This window comes from Tarenaya hassleriana, unplaced genomic scaffold (assembly GCF_000463585.1).
Source record: "Tarenaya hassleriana unplaced genomic scaffold, ASM46358v1 Cleome41, whole genome shotgun sequence".
In the NCBI taxonomy this organism is placed as follows: Eukaryota; Viridiplantae; Streptophyta; class Magnoliopsida; order Brassicales; family Cleomaceae; genus Tarenaya; species Tarenaya hassleriana.
The window spans coordinates 1099291-1126655 of record NW_010966933.1 but is presented as its reverse complement, the minus strand read 5'-3'; the positions used below and the strand labels follow the sequence as shown (position 1 = coordinate 1126655).

At 37.7% G+C, this 27365-nt stretch overlaps 8 protein-coding genes across 8 annotated transcripts; 2 read left to right on the top strand and 6 right to left on the bottom strand.

The window, feature by feature from the left end:
• The first annotated feature begins 85 nt into the window (after positions 1-85).
• LOC104824933 (EPIDERMAL PATTERNING FACTOR-like protein 2) lies at positions 86-1035 on the top strand. Its single transcript, XM_010557133.2, has 3 exons — positions 86-476; positions 604-629; positions 733-1035. The coding sequence occupies exons 1-3, from the start codon at positions 152-154 to the stop codon at positions 994-996; spliced, it is 615 nt and encodes a 204-aa protein (XP_010555435.1). The 5' UTR covers positions 86-151; the 3' UTR covers positions 997-1035.
• Positions 1036-1050: 15 nt separating this feature from the next.
• LOC104824953 lies at positions 1051-3905 on the top strand. Its single transcript, XM_010557152.1, has 4 exons — positions 1051-1124; positions 1385-1558; positions 1631-1727; positions 3639-3905. Exons 1-4 carry the CDS (start codon positions 1099-1101, stop codon positions 3903-3905), a joined length of 564 nt encoding a protein of 187 aa, XP_010555454.1. The 5' UTR covers positions 1051-1098.
• A 7-nt stretch (positions 3906-3912) lies between these two features.
• On the bottom strand, positions 3913-5129 carry LOC104824932 (cytochrome c oxidase subunit 6a, mitochondrial-like). The gene is made up of 4 exons (XM_010557132.2): positions 4959-5129; positions 4547-4653; positions 4373-4415; positions 3913-4148 (listed from the first exon to the last, which is right to left on the bottom strand). Exons 1-4 carry the CDS (start codon positions 5071-5073, stop codon positions 4114-4116), a joined length of 300 nt encoding a protein of 99 aa, XP_010555434.1. The 5' UTR covers positions 5074-5129; the 3' UTR covers positions 3913-4113.
• Positions 5130-5478: 349 nt separating this feature from the next.
• Positions 5479-6752, bottom strand: LOC104824931. The gene has a single exon (XM_010557131.1). The coding sequence runs from the start codon at positions 6704-6706 to the stop codon at positions 5603-5605; it is 1104 nt and encodes a 367-aa protein (XP_010555433.1). The 5' UTR covers positions 6707-6752; the 3' UTR covers positions 5479-5602.
• Positions 6753-7551: 799 nt separating this feature from the next.
• LOC104824930 (tubulin alpha chain-like) lies at positions 7552-9993 on the bottom strand. Its single transcript, XM_010557130.2, has 4 exons — positions 9763-9993; positions 8934-9168; positions 8473-8843; positions 7552-8395 (listed from the first exon to the last, which is right to left on the bottom strand). The coding sequence occupies exons 1-4, from the start codon at positions 9853-9855 to the stop codon at positions 7742-7744; spliced, it is 1353 nt and encodes a 450-aa protein (XP_010555432.1). The 5' UTR covers positions 9856-9993; the 3' UTR covers positions 7552-7741.
• Positions 9994-10715: 722 nt separating this feature from the next.
• Positions 10716-11863, bottom strand: LOC104824952 (transcription factor bHLH19-like). The gene is made up of 3 exons (XM_010557150.1): positions 11381-11863; positions 10872-11258; positions 10716-10781 (listed from the first exon to the last, which is right to left on the bottom strand). Exons 1-3 carry the CDS (start codon positions 11861-11863, stop codon positions 10716-10718), a joined length of 936 nt encoding a protein of 311 aa, XP_010555452.1.
• Positions 11864-14352: 2489 nt separating this feature from the next.
• On the bottom strand, positions 14353-15851 carry LOC104824929 (transcription factor bHLH25). Its single transcript, XM_010557128.2, is given in 5 exon segments — positions 14353-14621; positions 14744-15032; positions 15034-15089; positions 15205-15651; positions 15755-15851. Coding segments are annotated over 5 exon segments (921 nt in total). The 5' UTR covers positions 15809-15851; the 3' UTR covers positions 14353-14546.
• A 4731-nt stretch (positions 15852-20582) lies between these two features.
• Positions 20583-24780, bottom strand: LOC104824928 (phosphoenolpyruvate carboxykinase [ATP]). Its single transcript, XM_010557127.1, has 13 exons — positions 24674-24780; positions 24324-24588; positions 23474-23658; positions 23209-23362; positions 22996-23080; positions 22793-22893; positions 22265-22563; positions 21916-22089; positions 21758-21823; positions 21488-21666; positions 21236-21405; positions 20984-21152; positions 20583-20887 (listed from the first exon to the last, which is right to left on the bottom strand). The coding sequence occupies exons 2-13, from the start codon at positions 24575-24577 to the stop codon at positions 20744-20746; spliced, it is 1980 nt and encodes a 659-aa protein (XP_010555429.1). The 5' UTR covers positions 24578-24588; positions 24674-24780; the 3' UTR covers positions 20583-20743.
• Positions 24781-27365: the final 2585 nt, after the last annotated feature.

Below are 27365 nucleotides of genomic sequence, written 5' to 3'. Positions count from 1 at the left end.
GCATAGAGATCAGAGAAAATCACACCAAACGAGTAAAAATAAAATAAAATAAATGGGGGGTGGGAGGATCCCTCTTCCTTTTATTATTTTTTTGTTTTGTCTGCAATTCCACTTCTCTTAAGTACCTCTCTAATACACGTATCTTTTAAAGATGGGATGCTACGAGGACGTCATTAGTCATTATATGTGTATTATTTATGTACAAGCGCATGTGTATATACAATTATATATACGCATACATTCGTGCGGTCATTTAGAGAAAATTTTTGTTGCCTTTTACGGGTCACTTTCCTTCTCTTTCGCTCTTTGGGAAGCGTCTCTGCATCAATATTATTCCGTCTTTCAAAACAAATACACAGAGAGAGAGAGAGAAGTTTTTCCTCTTGCAAGTGTGAAAATGGCGTGCGGCAATATGTCAAGCATTCTTCTGTTTCTCTTGATTCTGAATTCGACCCATTTGAGATTCAAGGCTCAAGGTAAATGGGTCAATGTCAAGTTTTCGAATTTTCACTTCTGTAAAAAGAAAACAAAAAACTTTCAACCTCGTGATCACTAATGTTTTTTTTTTAACCACACGTTTCCACTTCTCTTGCCCATTTGCAGGAAGAGGAGAGCCTGCATTCACCAAGGTATATGATCCAATAATCACTCATTAATTAAAATAACTACGATTATTAACATTTTTTGTGTGAATCTCTAAGTTTGAAGTATTTGGATTTGGGATTTGGACAGAGAGATATCAATGAAGAGAAGAGTGTAATGAGGGGTCAAATAGGGTCAAGGCCACCAAGTTGTGAGAGAAGATGCAGATCATGTGGACATTGTGAAGCCATTCAAGTTCCGACAAATCCTCAACATTCTCAGACAAAGCTTCGTTCTTCGTCTTCCGATTCTGAAATTCTCAATCTTGATTATGCAAGAGGGGATGACAGTTCTTCTAATTACAAGCCCATGAGCTGGAAATGCAAATGTGGTAACTCCATCTTCAACCCTTGAAAATGCTTCCTCTGATCATCACCACAGTTTTTTTTTGGGGGGGGGGGGGGGGGTTTATGCAGCTTTCTCCATCCGGCTGACACCAAGAACCCTAAGCTACTGATGTGGTTGTGCAAGGAGGAAGTAAGGTATTTTACTGCTATCTTTAATTGTTTTTGTTCGTATTCTGGCATAACTATGAAGGCAAAAGAATGACCATTTCATTTGAAGCTATTGCCGAATCAAGTTATATCATATGTGAGGAGGCGACGAGTGGATTTGATTGATCATATATGTATTTCTTTAACCAGACACAGCCTTTCGTAGTCTTTTGCGCCTGCTTTGACAACAAAGGTTGTCTGGTTTTCCTAAGCATTTATTTTATCTATTGGCTTGTTTCTTTTACCAGAGAAAGGGATTCAGATAAAGACGGAAAGATTAGCTTCAAAGAGTTTTTCCATGGACTCTTTGACACAGTGAGGAACTACGAAGAGGAAAGTCACAATTCTTCACATCCGCATCACGACTTGCCTGAAGGTCCGGCAAAACAACTGTTTGGTCAGCTTGACAAAGATGGCGACGGGTAAGTGTACGGAATGGTGGGTTTAGTTAGTATCTGATAACACCATCTAACTAAGCTCCTTGCTCTCTACAGGTACTTGTCGGATGCTGAATTGCTTCCTATCATTACTAAAATCCATCCTACCGAACGTTATTACGCAAAACAACAAGCCGATTATATTATATCTCAGGTACTTTATTACAATGGGGGTTTAATGTCGATCCCAGCATCTTTATGTAAATATTTCGATTTGTAATCAACGTAAACCGGGAGTTTCTGGTTATTCTGCGAACCGGGTTTTGGATTCCATGCTACAGTAAATTAGTTAATCCACCGACTGCTCATCTTCCTGTTTCTATATAATTTAATTCTGTAATTAGACGCATGATTGACATCCCAATTCAACGAGAGGAAAAAAGATGGGCTTACGAAACAAGTACGGGAACACGCTTCGTAAACATAATGCACAGAAACCAATTTTAAAAGTATTCTGACAAATACCAATTTTGCGGATGAAAGGTACGTAACATGATATACACATATACATACACACACACACATATGTGTATATATATATGTAAGTATTCAATTATATAAAAGATTTTTTTTAAACGGATACGGTTGTACGTACATACATCCATTTAACCGATGTCGTGTCAATATACGTCACAGTATCGACGTTTCCCCTGTGGGAAAGCAAAACAAAGAGCTTATGGAAGTGACCCTTTTTTGTAAAAACATTTTATTATAACCTTTTTTAAGCATTTTTTTTAATGTATTATCAATAAAAAACACACATTCTTTCTTTCTTGTTTTCATACACATACAAATACATATTTATATTCAAAGAAGCCATGCATGAAAGCATATTCTTCATACAAAAACATAAATTCCGTTAGCACCACAAAAAACTTTCCAAATTAGTTGAATATCTTTGACCCAATAGATAAATAAGATATATGAATTTTGACGAAGTCATGATGATGGGATGTTTCATATGGATATATAAACGCCGACGTGACTGAAGATCGAAATTGGTTTTATTGTCATTGCATAAATCAAGTAAAAAGCATAGCAAAACAGTAGGGATTCTCCTACTGTTCTTTGAATGACTATACTATCGCATTTGCATGCATGCATGCATATACGTACACATTTCTGTCTATTCGTGTATCTTTTTGGTTGTATGGATTTGGTAGATGCCAACGTGTCAATCGATGTCGGAACGTCCGTTGATTTAACTGATCATCCGAGTTGTGAAAGACTTTCAACTAACGTCTCAAATCATGAAATATAAAGCCATGCATTTGGATTCGAAAAGGGGATCTTTTCACCTTGATTGCTGGGGTTTGTTTCTCTAAATCTAAGATTGGATTTGTGTTTGGCTTTTTTCATCGTTGGATTTGGAATATCGGAGTAAAATTAGCATGGAAAAAGAAAATTCCACATAAAAACAATTGAAGGTTATTAATTCCGATGCACGAAAGTAAAGGGCAAACAGAACAAATAACAAGGGAAAGAAATCAGTGTTTTCAAAGCACGTAGCCATTCCAATCCGTTCTCTTTCTTGGAACTTTACTAACAGATAAATAAATAAATAAATGAAAGAGTTTACAGTGGACGACGAACAAAGTCAATTTTGGACATATCTCTTAAGTCTTTTATTTTGTGTCTCTCTCTATGCATCTTTTTACTCGTGTCTTATGCATGATCTTTTTGACGTTCATCCCATATTTATTGTTCTTTCCGGCATTTATTTAATTTACCTTTTATATTTCAACGAATGGAGCATTTAATAAAAGTTTTATTACATACATCTGCCCGCAGCCCCCATTTGTGCAATTAAAAAATTTTATTTTCTTTATTAATTTTATAAAATCTTGAATAAAAGTATATAATTCCCCTATAATAAATACCTTGTAATGAAACTTTTGATTGAACATCATTGGAAGGGAAAAAAAAATTGTTTAAGCTTCTTGAAATGGCATAAGCTCGGTCCAAGAACAATATAATGGGCTAAGAAAAGGCCCATTAATATGTAAAGTGAAAAGGATTGAGCTTATAAGAAGCCCATATCTGTGAAAAGCCCAAATAAACTTAGCCCATCAATAAGAAGGCGCCGAAAGGAATCAGAAGATATACCTCAGAATCTGAGAACCAAGAAAGCAAAGACAGTGAGAGCCAAACAGATTCCTCCTCAGACAAGAGTATCCTTCAGGAAGTAAAGGAACTCCGGTCTGATCTAGAACCTCTCTGCCTGACAGCGGAGAAAACAACGGCTGTATACGATGTGAAATCGTCGATCTTCTCATCATCCCCTGTAATTGTACCCTTCACCAACTTACTGAGAAAAGGTTGGACTCCATAACAAGGGAGTAAAAAGAAAGAGGCAGAATCACATATTGGATAATCAAACCAAGTTCGATTCTTATTGCCCCGGATAACAGAATGGCAATTCAAACAATACGAAAAAACGAAAGTTCTTATTTCGCATTCAAACAAATCGGTATGTTTTCGCAGAAACAAGGGTTCACGTGCCATTATCATGAAGACAGCAAGGCCAAAGGGCCTCCATACTAGTGATGCTTCACCTCAAACAAGCCGTCTGGACCTGAAAAATCACAGACACCATGTGGGTTCAGAACCCGAAAATGGTTTCCGAAACAATGTATTATATTACCGCGGACATCATCATCATCAGAGACAGAAATCACAAAAGAACAAACGAGAACATGAATGAAATCAAGGGCAACCGACTGGAACTAGAAATATCACAACTGCTATAAACAGTGAAGGGGGAACGAAGTTGGAAAGGGACAACACATAATTACATACCCCAAGGAAACTCCTTGTTGCGGATATGCAAATAAGGGTATGCCTGTTCAATGAACAAACAAACAAAAAGATCCATGAGATAAATAGAAAAGGGCTGTTTTAGCAATCTGAACAAAGTATAATCCATTTAGTTCCATGCCCATTGCCATTAACAGATGTGAGAGAAAAGCTTACGAGAGGGTCATCGTGGTGGGGATGGCCCTTGGATAAGTTATGCAAAGCCAGAGCAGTGCAAGCAGCAATACCCAAATACGTGATCTTCTCCCACTTGGCAGACTCATCTGTCAAAATTTTCAAAATTTTGACATTACCCCAAAGGATAAGTTATCAGTTTTAAAATGCAGATGGCGGAAACAAAGCTGTCGCCTTTAAAGTCATACTCATCGATCACTCCATGATTCGCCGACTCGAATCAATAGAACAATCGAGACACAGCATTTTCGAGTCGAATCGAATCGATCCGAACCGGAGATTGCGTATTTAATCACTGGAATGCCCTAGACTACGAACAACATGCATATACTGAACCGTCACTGAGGCTCCCTTCCCACATCCAAATTAACAACAACAACAGGGGAGAACTTACAAGCATCGTCGTGATGGGCTTTGGAGGCGAAGCTCCGCTTAGGATCAGAAGAGATCCTCGAAGCTCCACGGATCGTTGCTCGGGATAGAGCGGAACGTGCGAACGCCATAGCCATTTTCTTCGTATCCCCCCCTCTCTCTCTCTCCGAGCGCGTGCGATTTGGAGAATCGCGAGTGGTTCAGGTGTTTGGAGCAAGACGACCAACCGGATCTCGTATACCCGGCCCGGCCCGGCCCGACCTGAGAAAACCGTCGACCCATTATGACACTCTAACGGGCTCAAATGGGCCGGCACACCACGGCTTCAATTTTTTATATAGGGCTTACTTGATCCTAGAGCCCTTTATATCATTTGATTAGCCTTAAATTATCAAAATATGTTTAACCATGTTTATTTTGGTCCAAAAGATGCCACAGTTTTTAAAATTGATTAGGGCCTTCTGGATTTTCAATCACGCTTCTGATTTTAATGTTCCAAATCAATATTGGCAGATAATCCAGTGATCTAATACTGATACTGTTTCATTTACGTATCAAAATATTTTCCGAAACAATTAAATAATTCCCCCTACGCACCCAAACTCACGAGAGGAAATCTTAGGGGAACGAATCTCAGCCGTTCGATCTCCATCCAACGGTCATAATTTACGCCTCTAGAGACAGAAGATACATCAACGTCGTGATCTCACCGCGCTTCTGATGCCCTTCTTCTTTCCCCATGCAACAGCTCGTCGATGGACACCGTTCTCCGTCGCAAGCGCTGCGATCGTGGTTGCGTTTGACGTTTCGATCGCAGCCGCACGATTCGCGGTGGTCGAGGGCGTACTCCACGTCTTCCCTTGACCATCCCGCACGCGATAACGTCTGGGCCGCGTCAGTGATTCGCCGTCTTATAACGCGTCGGATTCCATGGCCGACACCGTCGGAAATTGCATCGTCACCGTTCATCATGTCTCGGACCTCGTCTTCACTCCAGCCTCCGTCTCTTAGCTTCCAGAACGCGTCGTCCAAACACGCCGTTAAGCACTCGTCGGGTAACGCACTCCACCACCCGAGCGTGGGGCCTCGCGCCGTCGTCGTCCTCCTCCCTCTCTCCGCCACTTCGCTCCAGAATTCCACTCTTCGCGTCTCCTTCGCCGCCCACACCGGGAGAATTCTCGATCCGTTGGGATTCGATAATCGATCGAATCTCATGAAAATCCCAGAAACGTCGATGCTCAAAACCTTGACGCCATTACCATCGATCTGGATCACCGGGTTTCCCGCCAAGTTCGGCGTCGTGGAAGGGAGGTAGCAGTTTCCGTATACCGGGATGAGGACCGGCGCGTGATCCGACAGTTTCTTGACGACCGAAAGGGCTGCGACGTCGTTTTTGGGTCTGGGTCCCCAAGATCCGACCCAGAACCCGTTTCGTGCGACGTTCTTGGAGAGATGAAGAAGAGGGAGATTGAAGAGGATCCGGAGATGGTGGGTCGACCCGGTTCGCCAATCGGGGAAATGGGCACCGAGAGGAAGACCCGCCTGAAGGATTGATCGGAGATCGGGAGGGAAGGAGAAGTCGAGCGAGGATTCGACGGCGGATATCTCGTCGTCGGTGAGACCAGGCAAAACGTCGACGTTTAGCGATCGCAAATGGCGGATTATGGTCTTGGAGTAGGCGGCGAAAGAGAAACAAACCCGCGGCGGAGGCTTAAGCTTCGGCGGTTTGACGGCGGAGATATTTTCCGGTGGTCTCTGTGTTGGGGCCATCGTCTGGTCGTCTTTGTACTTGTTCTGTTTTCTTGGGTCATGCGAACGACATTTGATTTATATATATACCATTTATATATGATGTATCTCAAATATATATGTATATATACATAGAAGAAGAAAGGGATACGATAATCATGACGAAGAAACCAAGGGAGGGATGTGAAATCATGACGATTATATCACGTGGTACTCGTTTACGATTTTGGATGATACATACATCTGGGTACCGTACTGTAAGTGTGAGGATGATGATGATGCATGCATGCATGCATATATATATATATATATATATATATATATATATCACATGTATATGAACGAGTCAATGTGATGACGCCGTTAGACTAGGTGCCATCCTTATTTTACTGATTGGCAATTGTGTTTATTATAGATTGGGGAAAAAACGAAGGGAACAAAATTTAACAGCAAAAATCTTCATTAGCCAGATGCCTGTTATTTAATTTCAGCGTTTTCTTAGCAGGAATATAACCGTAAAAAGACTGAAAATTTTAAAATGATAATGTCAATGATAATTAATGAAAGGTGACATCAACAAAAGCTTGAGTATGAGTGGGTGAAATGACTCTAAATGTTGAAATTATAGCAACAAATTGATGAACCAATTAGAAGGGCTTAGTAACAAAATAGTCAAACGTCAACAACGACTTCTAGAATTTTGAGAAATATCAGTTTTGATTCCTAGTTCTTGCCGATTTGGTGGCTAATCCCAATCAAGAAGATGCTTTAAGTGGGTAAACCGTAATTTGAAAAAAAAAACGTTTTGTCCAACCCCAGCATTTATAACACGCGGGCATAAATTTTAATTACCGGAAAGCAGTAGAAGATACTTAATTAGTGAGCCTTAAAACCGAAATCAGGCCCAAGACGATATTCAGCCAAAAGCCCATTTCAAGAACTTGGGCTGGTCCATGAAGCCCATCAATAAAGAACCACAATCATATCAAAACCACAAACAACACAGGAGAAACTGAACACTCATAGCAAAAGAGGGAACTCTCTCTCTCTCTGTCTCTAGTATTCCTCACCATCATCGTCCTCACCATCGTCACCCTCGGCACCAACCTCCTCATAGTCCTTCTCGAGAGCAGCCAAATCCTCACGCGCCTCCGAGAACTCGCCTTCCTCCATACCCTCACCCACGTACCAGTGAACGAACGCCCTCTTCGCGTACATCAGATCGAACTTATGGTCAATCCTTGAGAACACCTCGGCCACGCTCGTCGAGTTTGAGATCATGCAAACCGCCCTCTGGACCTTCGCCAGGTCACCCCCCGGCACGACCGTCGGCGGCTGGTAGTTGATCCCGCACTTGAACCCGGTCGGGCACCAGTCCACGAACTGGATGGTGCGTTTGGTCTTGATGGTCGCGACGGCAGCGTTCACGTCCTTTGGGACGACGTCTCCTCTGTACATGAGGCAGCACGCCATGTATTTGCCGTGGCGTGGGTCGCACTTTGCCATCATGGACGAGGGCTCGAACGCGCTGTTGGTGATCTCTGCGACTGAGAGCTGTTCGTGGTAGGCCTTCTCCGCCGATATGACGGGTGCGTACGAGGAGAGCATGAAGTGGATCCTTGGGTACGGGACCAGGTTGGTTTGGAACTCGGTCACATCCACGTTCAGTGCACCGTCGAATCTCAGGGAGGCAGTGAGGGATGAGATCACCTGAGCATAATTATAACAAATTCAGAAAATTGAAAAGACCGATTCTGTATCATATGGGTATACATGCACATATATACCTGAGAGACCAAGCGGTTGAGGTTGGTGTAAGTAGGGCGTTCAATGTCAAGGGAGCGTCTGCAGATGTCATAGATGGCTTCGTTGTCGAGCAGAATAGCCACGTCAGTGTGCTCGAGGAGGGAGTGGGTGGAGAGGACACTGTTGTAGGGTTCCACAACAGAGGTTGAGACCTGGGGCGAAGGGTACACAGTGAATCCGAGCTTCGATTTCTTGCCGTAGTCCACTGAGAGACGTTCAAGCAAGAGAGAACCGAGACCTGAACCCGTACCACCACCAACGGCATTGAACACGAGGAACCCTTGTAGACCAGTGCAGTTGTCGGCCAGCTTGCGGATGCGGTCCAAGCAGAGATCAACGATCTCTTTACCAACTGAAACAATGAAAAATATCTGCCATTAATACGCAGTAACAAAAGATTGCTAAAAAAGCCAAAGCAGTTTATAAACGGAAGGATCATTACTGGTGTAGTGCCCACGGGCAAAGTTGTTGGCAGCGTCTTCCTTCCCACTGATGAGCTGCTCAGGGTGGAAGAGCTGACGGTAAGTTCCAGTCCTGACTTCGTCAATGACAGTGGGCTCCAGATCTACAAAAACAGCACGAGGAACGTGCTTTCCAGCACCAGTTTCGCTGAAGAAGGTGTTGAATGCATCATCACCTCCTCCGACGGTTTTGTCACTCGGCATCTGGCCATCCGGCTACATATAACGACGTAGGGAAAATATCAGTATATTACAGTTTTGAAAATGGAAAATGAAGAAGACAAAAATAATTAGATCCGCACCAACCATGATAGCGAAAATCAACAAGAAATGGATTCATCCGTGAAAATATGCCTACAATATGGGCTCGATAAGTCTAACAAACACGTATGATTGGCTGTAACTTCGACGGATCCGATCTAATTGGACCTAGGACATTATTTGTTTGACAACCTAGAGTAAACGACGACATTAAGGGATGGTGGCACTACCTCAAATCTATCGGGATGTCACACAATATCCACTAGCATACAAACCAATAATTCATAAAAGTCTGGATCTACGCAGATGCATCAATTTGAGCCACTTTTCACGTAAAATCTGCATTTGACATGAATGTACGTTACTGACCCCATGATATCATACAGATCTGACCGGATCTGCACTAGATCTCCTAGCAGAAGCAACATTACAGAACACAAAAACTAGATCTGGCACAGTTAACCGCCTATCTAGCATCCGAAAAACGAGAGGAAGGAACAAATCGCGAGATCCATGAAAAAACGAAGAGAAAGAGACGGAGAAAATCACCTGAATGCCATGCTCGAGACAGTAAAGCTCCCAGCAGGCGTTTCCGACCTGGATACCAGCCTGACCGATGTGAATCGAGATGCACTCTCTCATTTTCGCGGTAAGAAAAACCGACGAACGGCGAGAAAATTTGAGATCGGAGAGGGAGAAAGAGAAGAAGAGCGGCGTTTATCAAGACGCTACGCTCTCTTTTTTTTTCCGTTGCTTGGCTGCGAAATGTGTAAGATTCCTCGTAGGCTTGACATTTTTTTATAGAAGGATAAAAAAGGGGGAGAAAGAAACAACCTGTCTAACCTAAGTTAAGCAACTAACCATGGTTAAGTTTGATATGATTGTGAGGCAACAACCTTATTGGGCCTACTCAACCGCTCAACATCTAACCGTGGTTAGCTTTTGAAATCAGCAGAAAACGATAACATTTTTAAATTTCAAATATCATTATTACACCACAAAACATCGAAGGACTAACTAGCCGTTAACGACTGGATTTGGACGGTTGAGAATGGGCCTATAATGAACAAATTGGGCTTCATTAAAATCCAGCCCAAACATATTTCGAAATCAAACGATATAGACTGTAATTAATATTTTTTATATAAGAGATTGTTAATATTCGAAATCTCTATTTATACAAACGTAAAAAAATTCAAATGGTAGAAAGTTGTAATAAATTTGGAATTATACTCGATAAAAAATAAAATAGGTGGGATCCTTCGAACCCGACACGGGTCACCGACCAGTCAGTTGCAAAAATATGGACTAACCGATTCGTACAAAATCGAGTGACATCATCATCATTGATGTTCGAGAAACCACCATTTAATAGAATTAATTATAGTCATAATCATGGTATGATAATATTTAAAACGACGGCGTTTTACTACAAAAAAAAAAAAGACATTAAACGATCAGTCGTCCAAAAATTAACATCCTACAAAAGCAGAATACAACTCCTACAATATTGCGAGTCTCAAGTTCTTCACAAGATCTTTCCCCGTCATAGAGAAATCTTCCTCCTTCTGAAAATTATAAAAGCATTAGGGTTATACTTTTGCATAGAGATTAAGGAATAAATCAAAAAAAGAAGATAATTAGTTAATCAATTATACCTTGGCAAGGACGGTGATATCAAGAGTTGAGTCTCCGAATGGCAACGCAATGCTGCTCAAGACGCTCAAATGCAACTTCTCGATTTCGTTCAATAGAACAATCATCGACCCTTTACTCTTCTTGCAGTGTATTCTAATCAAAACATCCTCTCCCGATACTCTAGCCTCGATCTCGGGCAACATTAGGTTAAAATCCTCATACGATGATAACGTGGAACTATGAGTTGTGTCATCGTCGTTTTCCTCGATGAAAATTTTGGTTTTCTTCACAAAAATCATGGATTCCGTTTCTTTTGACGCTTCTTTCTCTTCCCCGAGTTGCATAACTCGTTCTTGGAGCTCTTTTATGTGCATAATCGCGTTTTCAAGAACCGTCACCTTGTCGGACTAGAATATAAGATATGATTCAAATGGGCTTTGATCAGGAGAAAGATGGATCCATGAATGATACATAACGACGATATGAATAATAATGATGGCACTTGATGTATGTATATATGTATGTATACCTTTTTAAGACCAGGAAGAAGAGATGAAAGAGCAATGAATCTTTCGGAGAGCATCTCTCTTCGCTTTCTCTCGGCTAAGACATGCTCTTTGGCGAGAACCGACGATCTCACACGCGCTGATTCTCTTGTTGTCCCTTGTCCAAAAGTCGGGGAACCGCCACATTCTTCGACATTGAAATCGTTTCTTGTGACCCGAGATGAAACATTACAGCAATCGAACGAGATCAAACGCGGGGACGAAGAAGGGAACAAAGGATCGGCGACGATTGGTGAACTCGAGGAAGAATTCCAGCCATTGATCTTCGCCTTCTTCATCGGTCTCTCGCACGAGAACTCAAGTCGACAAGATTGATCATTAACGTGATGACGAGCATGCGGATTGGTTTGTGATTTTTGCGTGACGACTTCGGGCAGAAGATCTTCCTCGTACAAGTCGAAGTCGAAATGGTCGAATGTGAACTCCGGTAAGAAGAAATCTTCCATTGTCCGAATTCGAAACAAAGAGTAACTATACTTGGAAATTAAGGAAAATAGTATAGGAAGTGATTAAGGAAAAGAGAGAGATATTCCGTATTTGGTAATAAGATCCAAACGTTTGGGAAGAAACTATTTAAGGTGACAGTCTCATGTATTACCAAAAAGACGCGGTCCCTTTGCAGATTTTCTCTGACCACATTATATAATAATGCATGTAATAAACGTGACATATATTGAAATTAAAATATTATGTTTGACTTATTTTCTTCTGTTCTTCGCTTTCTTCTCGGGTTTTCATTAGAGTGTTTATCCCTAAACGAACCCGTTCTAAGAAATGGATTTAGATGTGGTATAATATTAAAACATTTTACACAATAAACTATTTAACCATTGTTTTTTTTTCATATATAAGCGAATATCAGCATGGGGTTCGAATCGTAGATGCGGAGAATACTTCGTACTACCACAATCACTATATCATATATATTATTTGATCCCGGTTGCATGTAATTAGAAATTGAAATTTGTTTTTTGGAAAATGATAATTCATAGAGAAAAAATGGGGTAGCAATTGCAGGGTCTCTGTCACCTTATCGGCTTCGTCCTCGGGAGGCCCGACTCATGCATGTGATAAAATTGAAGGAAATTCGGATTGCACTATATTTTTCGCATTTAATTTCTAAAATTTTAACACCCGCTTAATTTGTGAAAAAACATTTATAAGAAAATAAGTTATTTATATATATATATATATATATATGTGTGTGTGTGTGTATATATATCTCATTTGGTGATCAATACATCATTAATCATAAAATATACATATATTAGTTAAATAAACCGTGAAAATTTTAAAAATATCTATATAAAGGCAAGTATTCCCAAAAATCGTAATATGATGTGAGGTGGTTTTTATATTTTTTTAATCATATTTTATCACTGTATTAGAAAATCCTATTCTTTAACATTTTTTATAAACGTTTCCATGATATTTAAGAAATTTCTAATTTCTGTCATCTACCTAAGTTTATGATCCAGATGATCTTTACCTTAGTTGTTTGCAATTTATCAATTGTTACATTCTAGGTGAGACATAAATAAAGTTGTCGGACGCGTTAAATACTCGCTCTAAAACCCTTTCTATAATATATCTACGTTCTATTATATGTAAAGAAAATGGTATTATAAAAAAAGTATCAAAAAATAAAATGGGAATGCATTGAAAGTCGACACGGTGGAAACTTCCGTCCGGTGACAAAATAAAAAATATGCATAAATAACATTGGTCTAAAAGCATGACCTAATTAAAATATAAGGTTATAAGAACGGTCCTACTATACGCGACTAACACTGTTCTTAATATTATTTTTAATAAACCAGAGAGAGAGAGAGAGACAAAACCGGTTCACACTAACCACCGTGAAAAATTAATTCCAATAAAATCGGAAAAGCCCAAGTTTTCAAATTAATTAAAGAATTCACCAAAATTCTCAGTCGTCGCCGAGTGAATTTTGACGTTTTGTATTTTTTTTTTCTGGTAATGATAATATAATCATAATAATGTCTTGGTTTTTGGTGATCTTACGTATAATAATACGAAAATACATGGTTTCGATAGCGACACGACTTTCGTGAATCACGTGATTGGTAATTACTATTTAACCGCCCAAAATGACGGACAGTAGTTCTCCATTTTCACCTTTTGACTATTAATTGGGACTGATTGATCTTAAAAAAAATTAATATCAGCGTATTTATAATGTAATAAAACATAAAGATGTTAATTTTGTTTTATCGATAATACAAATAAAATTCATATTAAATTAGTTTAAATAATTAGTAAATGATGTTTTAATATATCTCTCATTTTTTTCATAAGACAAATATATTAATTTAGTTTTATTGGTCATAGAAATGAAGATAATATTGGATTAGATTTGAATAATTAATCTTGGGTGTTTTAATATTCTTAATCTAGATCTCATAAATTTTCGAGCACGTTAAATAACCATCCGAATTAGTTATTTGGGATTATACCTAGCTTTCAAATATATGGATTGGTAATTTTTTTTTATATAAACAAACAACAGTATATACAGTGTTTCATATATATATATATATATATATATATATATATATGTACTAATACATCCGATTGGATATGAATATTTCAAATCCAAAATATCCGAAATATCCGAATCCGAAATAACCGTAAACCAAACTTGACTTAACCGTAACCGAATATAACCATTTATGTATCTATATATCATCAATTAATATAAAAGATACTCTAAATATAATTTATATAATAATATTATCTTATAACCATAGTATATAAGAAAACGAAATATGCATATATTTCAATGTAGTTTTTGTTATTTTTATAAGACAATTGATTAAATTTTTTATCGATTTTTTATTTGGATAAACCCGAACCGATTAAAATAATATATCCGATTGGATATGAATATTTTAAATCCGAAATGTCCAAACCCAATTAACCGAATTTGATTAAACCAAACGGTCTGATCGCCCACGACTAGGTCAAACACAACAACTACTTAGATTCCCAACACTTTGGAACAAGAACAATTAACGAAGAGGAACCCCTTATTACAAACTTATATCAGCTAAATTTTTCATGACAAATCACCATAACCATGGGCTTTTCAATACAGTGTAAGACCAATCACATGAACTCCAATAAAGCCGATCTCAGTTTCTTCGCCAAATCCGTTAATGCCAAGTCGAAATCGCGCTCCTTCTGCGGAGATACAATGAAATCATTCAACTATACAAACGTTTTTCTTTCTGTCTGAATACAATCAACTAATTTCCGACACAACATATGCATGTATTTGTACGGTTGTCATAATGTATTCGTACCTGAGCGATCACAGTTATGTCGAGAGTGGCTCCAAAGGGTAAGGCACTGCTATTGATGATGAATAACCGAAACTTCTCGATCTCGGCAAGAATTTTCGTAACAAAACTCTTTTGCTTCTCACATATAATCTTGATCATGACATCTTTAGATGAAACCCTAACTTCGATCTCTGGAAGAATTACGTTTGAGCCGTCGGATTTGCCAGCGTCAAGAATCAGGTGAGACTTTTTGAAGAGAACAATGGATTCCATTGACCTTTCCTTCTTTTCTTCTTCGAATTCTCTCACTCTCTTGGAGATGTTTTATATACTTGCATGCATCTCCGAGCACAGAAGCCTTGTCCATCTTCATCATCAATGACATTACGAAAGAAGCATAATGAAAAAGGAAGGAAATTCTTCGAGCTGCAAAGATAATCCAATCATCAAGGAAAAAGGAGAAATCTTTCTAAAAACTGTACCTTCTTCAAGCCAGGAACCATGGCAGAAAGAGCTACAAGTCTTTGAGTAAGCTTCTCCCTTCGTTTTCTCTCGGCGATTATGTGTTCTTGAGCTTGTGAATGGCTTCGATTCATCGAATGAGCCCTTTTAACTGGCCGATGATCTTTCCTTCGTTCGGGTGAAGAGTTATTCGCATTTGAGCCGCCGTTTTCAAAAGAGAGAATCTGAGTCGAAGGCTGAATCTTTTGAGGAGGAGGAGGAGGAGGAGGAGGGGGAGATGAAAGTGTTGGAGATACGTGAAGGGTCTTGAGGAGTTTCAAAGGTTTCTCTTCCATTACATCAAAAGAAGAAGAATCATTATAATCGGCGGTGTAATTAATGGATGCGAAGTTTGATTGTGGAAGAGTTTGATCTTCAAGGAATGAATTCATATGGTATGAGTGGATCACGTTGTATTCTTCCCCTTCCTGTAACCAATAATGAAATTCGTATACAGCATATATATGCAATGAAATAATACAAGTATATGTATATATACACACACACATGACAAGAGAGATGGATTCTTACCAAGTCAGAGAACCATTTGGTGGATGATGGCAAGTAGTTCATGGTCGTCGCCATGTCTGAAAATCAACTCTGAATGAGAAAGCAAATGGGCATGCAAACAGACAAACAATTAGTGTAAGAAGAAGCATATAGCATACCCAAAAAATATATATATATATACACACACAACCACCATTGAAGCTATGTACTAATCTTCTGTTTTTCTCATTTTTGTAGGATTATGGTGTTAAAATAATAGATATTGATTTAGATTTGATTTATAAAATACACCGTATTTGCTGTCATGCTTTGGATTACCACTAAAAAATTGTGGTTGTGAGTTTTGTTTTTCCCCCACGGCCGAAACCCATATATCCCTACAAGTTTTATATTTTAAGATTATATATAAAACGCTGCATCTTTAAGTTAGTATTACTAGATACCGCCTCAATATAACTAAAATCAGTCTTAATTATTTCAATCAATTTATATAAAAATAAGATTAGCTTCATGTACTAATAAAATCAAACCATATATATATATATATATAATATAATAGTATATAGCACACAGATCATTATGATAAATCGCATTTTGTTGGTTGATTAGAAAAACTGATATGTAGGGTATACGGAAAGATTTAGGAAATCTTCAGAAGAATTAATAATACAAATCTTTTCTTCCAATGAGGAATAAAAAAAATTAAAAAATGACTATCAATCACGTCAGGAATAATTAATTAGTTCATTAATTTTATCATCCTAAGCGACTGGTGAGACGGGAAATTAAGATTATTTTCTGTATTGAGGATACAATTACAAATATATTTTCCGTTCAAAAATATTTAAATGATAATTATGTGAATGGAGTTACGCTACTTGAAAACGATATTCTAATAAAGTAAATATGGTTTTAGGGTCTCAATATGAGATTAATTCATTATTAAATCAAAATACAAAAAAAAAGCTGTTGAATATAAGAAATAATCATTATTGAAGGTGATGAAATTTTGACAGAAATGGCAGGTAAGAGCCAACTAATCCCGATCCCATTATTGAAGAATCTTTGGCCATATAAACATGGTTTAGGGTTTACAAAACATAATTAGGATCAGGGGCGGCCCTAGTTTAAAAGGAATTGGATCATATGTCCTCACTTGTTAAACTAAAAATAATAATTTTTTTTATAAAATTGAACTGATTTAAAATAAAATTTAAATATTCCCATTGTAAAAATATGTTTGTCTTATAGTAAAATTAAATTCGCCCCCGGATAAGATCACACGAATATATATATATATATATATACACACACTGCTGCTCTTGTATACATATGAGGCTTTTATGTTAACATATCTCGAATGACAATATTACAAGAATATTTTAAAGGTGTACAGAGATTTCAACCTATACCCTTCAAAATTAGGGTTTCAAAAAAAAACTTTCAAATGATAAAAAGATATTGTTACCCTTAATAAAAATGACACGTGTCAAGATGAGAACAAAGAAGACAAATATCAGAGAAGTTATGAAATTATATAATACAAAAAGACACGTGGTAAGGTTTTGAACAAAAAAAACAGAAAAGTCAAATATTGAACAGTTTCCTTCTTCTCTCTCTTCATTTCTGCGATTTTTCTTGCGATTTCTCTTGCGATTTCTCAGTAACCATAATGGATAGAGCGTGATTTCTCTTTTATCTTTGGCGATTTTTCTTGCGATTTCTTCTTGCAATATCTTATCACTTTAGATGGCTTCGTCTCCTTCATCGTCTTCAACTCCTATTTATGAAGATATCCAGGTTTGTATTTGAACTCATCGAGAAAGTGAGATGTTTTTCTTAGAATTTCATGTCTGTGTGTTTGGATAAACAACATAGGAAAACAAAATCGAGTAAAATAGGTCATATTTATGTAGTTATATGGATCAGAAAAATAAGGATTTCAGTAAAAAAGTGAGAAATATTGTTTGCACAATGTCGAGTAATATGGAACTCAAATCACGATTATAGTGTTCAATTGAGTCATATTAAGTCATATTAGTGGAGTTCTATAGATCAGAAAAATTAGGGTTTCGGCTAGAAAGTGGAAAATCATGTTTTTCACAAAGACGAGTCATATTGAAGTTATCACGGTGTGACAAAATGGTCGTACTAGTCACAATGGTCATACCTGAAGGATATAACGAGTTAGATTAGTCTGACCAAACTGGTAAAATTGGTCACAACCAGTCACACTCGTCAAACTGTACACGATGCTAATTTGGTCATACTAGTCACACTCGTCGCACCTCAATGGTATGACGAGTTTGACAAGTTTGATCAGTCTGTTAAATCTGGTCGCTATTGAAACAAAAGTGATAACAAATGTTAACTTTCTTTTTGCAGGTTTCTTTTGTATATGATTTTAACTACATTCATCATGCTCCCAAGATTACAACAAAGTGTTATTCGTTTCAAACTATCTGTTCTCTTAAAAAGGCTCTAACAAATGAAGAATGGATATATTTCAACAAACAGTCACAGTTTCGACACATTTTCCATCTTCAATGTGAAGATATATTAAAGATGGTTCTAGTGTCTGTCCTTTTACATCGCGCACTAAAACTTGAAGGAAATGTGAAAGAATTGTGGTTTATTCTGAATGGTGTGTACCTGTTAGATACTCTCACCGAATATGTCATTATCTCTGGTCTAAACTGCGAAAAGTATCCAAAAGATTAGGTTGAACGCAGAAGAAGAAGATGAAGAAAAAGGTTCCGAGGAAGAAGGAGAAGAAGAAAGAGGAGGAGGAGGAGCAAGAATGGAAGGGGGGAAAGAAGAAGAAAAAATACCCTTTGAAAAGATATCGGATGAGGCATCTGGGTAAATAAGATAAGACAAAACAAGTCAAATGGGTCATATTATTCGAGTTATATGGATAAAAAAATTAGGATTTCAGTTAGAAAGTGAGAAGCAATATTTTTCACAGAAGATGAGTCATATGGAAGCTAAATAGTCATACTAGTCATACTAGTGACACTAGTCGCACTTGAATGGTGTGACCAGTTTGACTAATATGATAAATCTAGTTAAATGAGTCACGAATTTCGCGAATTTAACATTTTTACAATATAAACATGTTAATAAACAGTCCATATAACAATTTTTACAAGTAAAAAATAATCGTAACCCTCTAAATTCAACACCTTATTTTTTTACAATGCATGTTCTCCCAAAAGAAATCCCAAAGTTCTAGTACACTTTTTGTAACACATTAGGTTAGGGTAGATTATATTATTTTCCAATATGATTTACGAATAACAAAAACATGTTAGATACGCCATAATAAGCCCTATATATCACGTTGAACCTTCAAAATTTAATTTACGCTATCATTTGACCAGTTTGACTCGTCGCGCCGTCATACTCGTCGCACCGTCAAACTAGTCAAATTCGTCGCACCCTCACGAATTTCGCGAATTTAGCATTTTCACACTATAAACATGTTAATAAACAGTCCATATAACAATTTTTACAAGTAAAAAATAATCGTAACTTTCTAAATTCAACATCTTATTTTTTTTACAATGCATGTTCTCCCAAAAGAAACCCCAAAGTTCTAGTACAGTTTTTGTAATACACTAGATTAGGGTAGATTATATTATTTTCCAATATGATTTACGAATAACAAAAACACGTTAGATACACCATAATAAGCCCTATATACCATGGTGAACCTTCAAAATTTAATTTACACTATCATTTGACTAGTTTGACTCATCGCACCGTCATACTCATTGCACCGTCAAATTAGTCAAACTCGTCGCACCCTCAAGAATTTCGCGAATTTAGCATTTTCACACTATAAACATGTTAATAAACAGTCCATATAACAATTTTTACAAGTAAAAAATAATCGTAACTCTCTAAATTCAACACTTTATTTTTTTACAATGCATGTTCTCCTAAAAGAAAACCCAAAGTTCTAGTACACTTTTTGTAATACATTAGGTTAGGGTAGATTATATTATTTTCCAATATGATTTACGAATAACAAAAACACGTTAGATACGCCATAATAAGCCTTATATACCACGTTGAATCTTCAAAATTTAATTTACACTATCATTTGACCAGCTTGACTCGTTGTACTGTCATATTCGTCTCACCGTCAAACTAGTCAAACTTGTCGCACCTTCACGAGTTTCGCGAATTTAGCATTTTCACACTATAAACATGTTAATAAACAATCTATATAACAATTTTTACAAGTAAAAAGTAATCGTAACTTTCTAAATTCAACACCTTATTTTTTTTACGATGCATATTCTCCAAAAAAAAACCCAAAGTTCTAGTACACTTTTTGTAACACGTAAGTAGATTATATTATTTTCCAAATGATTTACGAATAACAAAAACACGTTAGATATGCCATAATAAGCACTATATACTACGTTGAACCTTCAAAATTTAATTTACACTATCATTTGACCAGTTTGACTCGTCGCCGTCAAACTAGTCAAACTCGTCGCACCCTCACGAGTTTTATGAATTTAACATTTTCGCACTCTGAACGTATTAATATGATCAGTTTGACTGTGTGAATCATAGTAATGTTGATTTAACTCATTTTTATCTATATAATACGGTGTGTTACTCATATATGTTCCATTTTATTCATTTATATCATATAAATCAAATTTTAAAGATAAAAACCTAGTAAATCCTAAATTTCCAAAATAGATATCATATTTTGGAAAAAAAACTTGTCTATTATCGAAATTTTTATTTAATATTTTGGAGTTTTAATTTATTTTTTATAATTAGTTAACCAAGAAATCATATGGAATAGAGAAGATTTGGAGAGAGATAGAACTTAATGGAAGAGAAAGTGAATATAACAAAACTCCCCATATTACCCCCGAAATAACAAATGGAGTACTTGTCGTTACACGGCAGAATCGTTTTTTTTTTGTAATTTAAATTTTTATTTTTTCGCCATCATATGATATCATTTTTTAATTGACCGGCTTAGAAGATGGGACCAGCGGCGAGAATCTCCTCAGTCAGCTTACCGTCCACGCCGATCTTGTGGCTGGCAAATGTCCCGAAGTTCTTCCTGAACAGTCCCCCCAGTTTCAGCAACGTCTCCTTGTACGCCTTCTTGTCCCCCCACTGCAATCCAATCCAATCCAAATCCCAAATTTCAAATTTTGACGACGGAATCTTAAAAAAGAATCAAAAGAGCTGGCAAAAAAAAAAAGAACTGACAGCATTGATGGGATCAAGGATCTCTGAGGGAACTCCCTCTATCTCAGTTGGGATTTCAAGACCAAAGATCTCAGTTTTCTTGTAGTTTGCATTCAGGAGGCTGCCTGAATGGATGGCGTCGATGATCTTCCGAGTGTAAGCCAGCTTGATTCGGCTACCAACCCCATAGCTGCAGAAAAAGAATCTCTCAAACTCCATATACACATGTTAGGAAGGATATGTCTGGATATATATGTGTGTGTGTGTATATACCTGCCACCAGACCAGCCAGTGTTCACAAGCCATCCGGTAGCACCATGCTTCTCCATCTTCTCAGCCAACATGGCCGCGTATTTTGTCGGATGCAGCATTATAAATGCTGCCCCAAAGCAAGCGGAGAACGTCGCTGTTGGCTCCTTGATCCCATCCTCTGTTCCAGCAACCTACAAGAGTTGCATCTCTCTTAAGTTACGGAACTTTAGACGAAATGCTTCTTGTCATTGGCAATGGAAAAGAAAAACACACCAGAGCAGTGTAACCACTGATGAAATGGTACATGGTTTGTGCCAGATTCAGCTTGCTCACAGGTGGGAGCACACCAAAGGCATCACATGCTAGAAGTATCACATTTTTCGGGTGCGGACCGACACATGGTATCTTCGCATTAGGGATGTACTCAATTGGATAGGCGGCACGGGTGTTCTCTGCAAAAGGAGAAAGCACAATTGTTGTTATGATGATAACGGAAATAAGAGATCATACAGAAACACTATAAGCTTCCTGAATCTCCTTTACCTGTAACAGATTTGTCAGTATAGTCCACTTCTCGGGTGTGCTCATCAAAAACAACATTTTCCAACACTGCAACAAAACCATACTCTCTTACATTAGTAATTTGTCTTCCCCGTCAAAACCTCATCCAAGTGCCAGAAAGCTCGGTATGCTGTCTTTACCAGTTCCAAACTTGATGGCGTTCCAGATATCAGGTTCCTTTTCTCTTGAAAGATCAATGCACTTAGCATAGCATCCACCCTCAATGTTCGAAACACCAGTCTCAGTCCAGCAGTGCTCGTCATCTCCAATCAGATACCTGTTGTGATCAGTGGAGAGGGTTGTCTTCCCGGTACCTAAAACAACATTTATCGAAAGAAAAAGACACCGTCAAGTTCCATATCATCCTCGTTTTTTAAGACAGAAGACCGAGGCACCAAAACACGTCGGGCAATCAGATTAAGAATGTGTAGTTCAGGGTATCATGTTTCAGGACTTATCTCCTCCATCACCACCGTGACGATACTATACCTGAAAGTCCAAAGAAGAGGGCAACATCTCCATCTTTTCCCATATTGCATCCAGAATGAAGGGAGAGAATTCGACGCTTAGGCATAAGGTAATGCATCACACCGAAAAGACCCTTCTTCATTTCCCCGGCATACTGGGTGCCGAGTATAACCATTTCCCTTCTAGCGAGATTAATGTCTACGCTAGTGGATGATGTCATGTAATGAGTGTAACGATTACACGGGAATTGTCCAGCATTGTAAATTGTGAAGTCCGGAGTACCAAAGTTCTCCAGCTCTTCGGGAGTGGGTCGGATACACCTGCCACCCCACCAGTTATCCAATTGCACACTAAACTAATCGACCATTTTTCACATATCTTTGCCCCACCCCAAACCACCACACACACACAGACACGTATATGCGTTGTTTATATAAAGGGCATCACGACAAACGATGAGGAGACTTATCTGGAGCGGAACAGAGCCTTGTCGAAGAGACACAACTACAAAAGCATCTGCTAAATCACGAAATCAGTGGTGGAACTTACATGTTGTGCATGAACAGTGAATGATAAGCCCTGGCTGAGACGATCCTGACTTTGATTCTGTTCTCTGGATCCCAGTTCAAGAATTGATCATTGACAAAGACCTAAACACAAGAAATCCATACATTAGCCAATCGTCCCAAATGCAAAGGGTCCCAATAGAATACATTTGGAACAAAGATTTTGTCGGCCGACTTAAGACAAACCTTGTCCAAAGAGTTCAAGTAGTCGACAGCTCTTTCTCTGTTCACCATGAAGGTATGCTCATCCATTTCGATATTCGGCGAGCCCCTGATGAAGGATCGAATACAAACAGACATAATCAATCAAATGCAGCAGTAGATTCACTAACACGGATCACGAAAGATTGAAAACACTAAAATCAACAAAAGAAAAAGCCAAACGTGTCGATCACTTACATGCCCCACCAAAGATCCTTCTCAGTCGTCTCGTCCCTAACGACACGCTTATCCCTCGGAGCCCGGCCGGTCTTCGCACCGGACAGCGTCGCCAAAGCGCCGCTCGAAGTGATAAACGACCCTTTCTCATACTTAATCGCCTGCTCGTAAAGCTCTACACCCAAGAACAAACCCGAAACGAGAGAACAACTATTCAGTGACCAATCTCGAAAATTTCAATCGTGAAATCAACAAAAACATCGAAATGGGATTTAGGGTTAGTCACCGGCGGGAGAGAGATTGTAGAGAACGTGAGTGAACTTCAAGGAACTGTCACTGACGGCAATGGTGGGAGAGAAGAAGTGGGTATGAGGAACATGGGCGACAGGAGTGGCACCCTCCGTCTTCTTCGCCGGATCTCCTCTCACCACCTTCGGACCTGTCTCTCTCGTCAATGACGCCAACGATGCACTGCGAATTTAAAAAATATAACAATAAATTAAAAAGAAATATATCCAGCTATTATCCACGTGTCAAATGTTTACGCGTCCCTATCAAAAGTGGGACCCACCATTAAATATCCCAATATATTTATCCCTTTTTCTAAGAGTTATCCATTTTCTACGTGCTGACGCAAAATTAAAGCTTGTCTGAATTGTTTACATTTAATAGCGACGGTGCATTTAATTTTGACTATCTCTACTCGTTTAATTTCCAAGCATTAGCAATCAAACTCTTTAAAAAATCAAAATATGATAAAAAAAATTAATAATTTTCCCAAAAAAACGTTGAACGAAGATCTTAATATACAAAAGAATAAAACGACTGATATCAGTAGTAGTCATAATCATTATCATGTCACGCCCGTATAAATTATATTTTTGTTTACATATTATAAGACAGAGACACAAGATTTACCATGAAACAGATCAAAATCTCAGATTTTTATTTTCCAAAAAAGAATAAAAGAGAAATAGTTTTTTGGGGTAATCGAGTATTTTAGACTAAGATAAAGACTAATTTCGGAATCGAGATAAATATACGTTTTTTCCTAAATTTGAGGTTTGAAATCGGGCACGTTTTCTACTTTGAACTACCAAAGATTGGGTAAGAGAAAAATAGTTAAGAAGCGGAACCTGATGGATTGGAGCTGCGCCTTCTGGCGTTCCTCTTCGGACATGGCGGCGAAGACACCTTGGGAGGTGTCGATGGGAGTGGTCGGAGCCGACCGCTTCTTCTGGAGGGAGTGAAGCTCGTCGATGGTCTGAGCCTTCACGGTCGGACCGCTGTCGTCGTGGCATATCCCGTTATCTCTCTTCGGCCCCGTCGTTATCTTCGGCATCGCCGGTCCTTTCGGAAAGCTGAACCCTCCGTCGCAGTTTCCCGCCATCTCCTCCCAAACTGTACGGAAAATATTGTTCATCGACGTGAATCAATGGGAAAAAAATATGGACGAAAAAACAAACGATGGATGTGAAATTATTACCTGAGATCGAGAAGTTGTGTTAATGGAAGATGAGATGGGAAGAGAAAATGGAGCGAGGAAGGAGGGGAGAGAGGAGAAGGGCTTTTAAAGGGTTTCAATGGTGGGGTTGGGAGAGTTAACCAGGGTTGAACTAACCGTAGTGTCTGGTTAAAAAGGTCCTAACCATGGTTAGATCTCAGCGGACCCCACCGTCCTTTCTCTCTCCAAACATGGTAACCGCTGGTCTGATCTGATAACAACGATGACGCCATTGCCCACACGATAAAGTTTGATCACATTTTTTCACGGTCCTAATTCTTTTTAATTATTAATTATTTTATGTCAAAGATTATTAATGATGGTATGATGGAACTAAAAGGTCCTAAGATTATAGATAATTTCAAAATTTTCCTATTATGAAAATTGACGGACTTGTTATGAAATTAATTAATTACCTTTTTCAGGACATAAGAGCTAATGTTCTCAACTTTTTTCCAACTTCTTTTCCTCCCTTTCAACGTGTGTGTGCATATATATATATATATATGGACATGCAACGCGAATGGAATTATTATTTATTTCTGATATTTGTTCGATACATAGTCAAACAAAAAAAAATCAATCGTGGAAATCTTCGTTCGCCCATAAATATGAATATGTATATTTTTTTTTTATAACCATGATGGTTCCCGTGTCTTCGGTCTGATTACATCTACCTTAAGTTCGAGCCCCGTCTTTGTATATGAACCATTTTGATCTAGAAATTATATCCCTTTCCACCAATGGAATCGAACCTATAACTTCGAAGATGATTTTGTCAACAACTGTTGGGTGTGAATACGTATGTTTACATCTTATCAAGCTATTTTCTTGGATTTCTAATAAATTACATACATATTGGCCTTAATTATACTACATGACAAAATGTATGTATTTAGAGATATACATATGCATATGGCACGCACTCCTATGCGAGTAGATCGGTAAAGGGACACGTCAAGTAGAAGACAATCTCTCACGTATGCACATTATATATATATATATATATACACGCGTAGTCGACGGCATCAATTACACACAATTAATTAATTACGCTTCCTTGTTTTGAGGAGCCGATGGTGGAAGAGTTTTGTTTTATAAACATTTATATAGACTTTATTACATATATATACATAAAACGATGCAAATTCAATAAGAAAATTCCGAAAATTATGGAATGGGAAAATGAATGGAATGTATAATCATAATATATTTGTTCGTAATTTATTCTTAGGAAACTAATCACGATTACCTGGAAAGAGTCTGTAATTAGGAGGTGGAACCCAAGATTCATCTTACAAACAATGCCCGTGTTTCTAAAATTTTCACGTCAAATAAATGTGTTGACGTTTATTTTCATATGATAATAACAATAATTAGTAATATTATGATTAAATGTATTATTATCATTTATTAATATTATTTCGAAGAAACGAATAAAATTGTCGTACATGGACTTTATTATTACAGCAAGCGAGGATTCAAGGATGCTATGTCATAGATATATAAGTAGCATATATAAATATAAATTTCCTTAGGAAAACAGTGTGACAGTCGGTGCAAAGATGAAGGTGGGAGTTATCGTCTCTGCAGAGGATATGAATAATGAGCGATTATCGAGTACCGTTAGACCAGGGGTATAGAAATAAATCGAATACACCGGAATAAGAGAAATCCGAAAACTGTATAGGTATAAGACTATACAGTCTATGATAACATAAAAGAATCTTTTCGGTGGACTATTCCGAAGGAATTCTAAAGTTAAGCGTGTTGAATCTAGAACAATTTCATAATGGGCGATCTTGGGAAGTGTCTCGATATATATACGAGTGAGGATAAAATACGTTGGAAGATCTCGTGTTGTTGTGTGAGAGTAGTTTTAATGTTTGTAGCGGTCGTATGTCGTTACAAATAGAGTTAAAAAAAAATATGAATGTGATGGTTTTAGAAAATAAGGAAGGGTCTTTGAAAAATCAAACAAAGACTCTCTCAATAAATGGATATTTTTAGCCTTACTAGATAAATTATGGATGTATATATTATATATATTGTCACGGTTGACTACCCCAGAATAAGCCACGTTTGTAAACAAAATCCCAAGTATCTAAATAATTAGGCTGGTATATATTAATTTAATTTTCAAAAATGGTGGCCTAATCGTAAAACAATAGCCATAATTATCTGTAACCATCTTGGTATTTGAGAATATTTTTTTTTTATAATTAAGTTATCGCCGGAAGCCTTATCTTCTCGCGTTGAAGATCGCCATGGACGGCATACGACGTGTGCGTTGAATCAAAATTTTAGATGTTAAATATGCAACAAAAAAAAAAGATAAAATAAATAAATCAGAATTAGCTACAAATTATATAACTAAACACAATCTGTAATTACGGGATTTACGTGATTAAATCAAAAGGAGAAGCTGCACGAGAAAGATTTCTCATTGCATCTTTCAATGAAGTGTGTGTGATAAGGATGTTTTAACAACTCTTAAATGCGATGAAACAACGTATGCAACACATAAATATATTTGAAAAATCAAATATGGGTCATGGATATGATCATCCCAAACCCATGTAAGTTTCATGACATTTGCTTGTCGTCCTTCACCGCTTTGATAGGAAGATGATCATATCGGTATGATATATATATATATATATATATATATATA

Coding starts and splice junctions, on each gene's coding strand:
- LOC104824933 (XM_010557133.2), top strand. CDS start 152: ATGGGATGCTACGAGGACGTCATTAGTCATTATATGTGTATTATTTAT. Junction 477..603: donor TTTGAGATTCAAGGCTCAAG/GTAAATGGGTCA, acceptor GCCCATTTGCAG/GAAGAGGAGAGCCTGCATTC. Junction 630..732: donor GAGAGCCTGCATTCACCAAG/GTATATGATCCA, acceptor GGATTTGGACAG/AGAGATATCAATGAAGAGAA.
- LOC104824953 (XM_010557152.1), top strand. CDS start 1,099: ATGTGGTTGTGCAAGGAGGAAGTAAG. Junction 1,559..1,630: donor CTTGACAAAGATGGCGACGG/GTAAGTGTACGG, acceptor TGCTCTCTACAG/GTACTTGTCGGATGCTGAAT. Junction 1,728..3,638: donor CCGATTATATTATATCTCAG/GTACTTTATTAC, acceptor AAATAAACTTAG/CCCATCAATAAGAAGGCGCC.
- LOC104824932 (XM_010557132.2), bottom strand. CDS start 5,073: ATGGCTATGGCGTTCGCACGTTCCGCTCTATCCCGAGCAACGATCCGT. Junction 4,416..4,546: donor CCCACCACGATGACCCTCTC/GTAAGCTTTTCT, acceptor TTCATTGAACAG/GCATACCCTTATTTGCATAT. Junction 4,149..4,372: donor CAACAAGGAGTTTCCTTGGG/GTATGTAATTAT, acceptor GTGATTTTTCAG/GTCCAGACGGCTTGTTTGAG.
- LOC104824931 (XM_010557131.1), bottom strand. CDS start 6,706: ATGGCCCCAACACAGAGACCACCGGAAAATATCTCCGCCGTCAAACCG.
- LOC104824930 (XM_010557130.2), bottom strand. CDS start 9,855: ATGAGAGAGTGCATCTCGATTCACATCGGTCAGGCTGGTATCCAGGTC. Junction 9,169..9,762: donor GTCTCGAGCATGGCATTCAG/GTGATTTTCTCC, acceptor CGTTATATGTAG/CCGGATGGCCAGATGCCGAG. Junction 8,844..8,933: donor TGCCCGTGGGCACTACACCA/GTAATGATCCTT, acceptor TCATTGTTTCAG/TTGGTAAAGAGATCGTTGAT.
- LOC104824952 (XM_010557150.1), bottom strand. CDS start 11,863: ATGGAAGATTTCTTCTTACCGGAGTTCACATTCGACCATTTCGACTTC. Junction 11,259..11,380: donor TTCTTCCTGGTCTTAAAAAG/GTATACATACAT, acceptor CTTATATTCTAG/TCCGACAAGGTGACGGTTCT. Junction 10,782..10,871: donor ATATCACCGTCCTTGCCAAG/GTATAATTGATT, acceptor TATAATTTTCAG/AAGGAGGAAGATTTCTCTAT.
- LOC104824928 (XM_010557127.1), bottom strand. CDS start 24,577: ATGGCGGGAAACTGCGACGGAGGGTTCAGCTTTCCGAAAGGACCGGCG. Junction 23,081..23,208: donor AAGGATCTTTGGTGGGGCAT/GTAAGTGATCGA, acceptor ATCCTTCATCAG/GGGCTCGCCGAATATCGAAA. Junction 21,667..21,757: donor TACTGACAAATCTGTTACAG/GTAAAGGAGATT, acceptor CTCCTTTTGCAG/AGAACACCCGTGCCGCCTAT.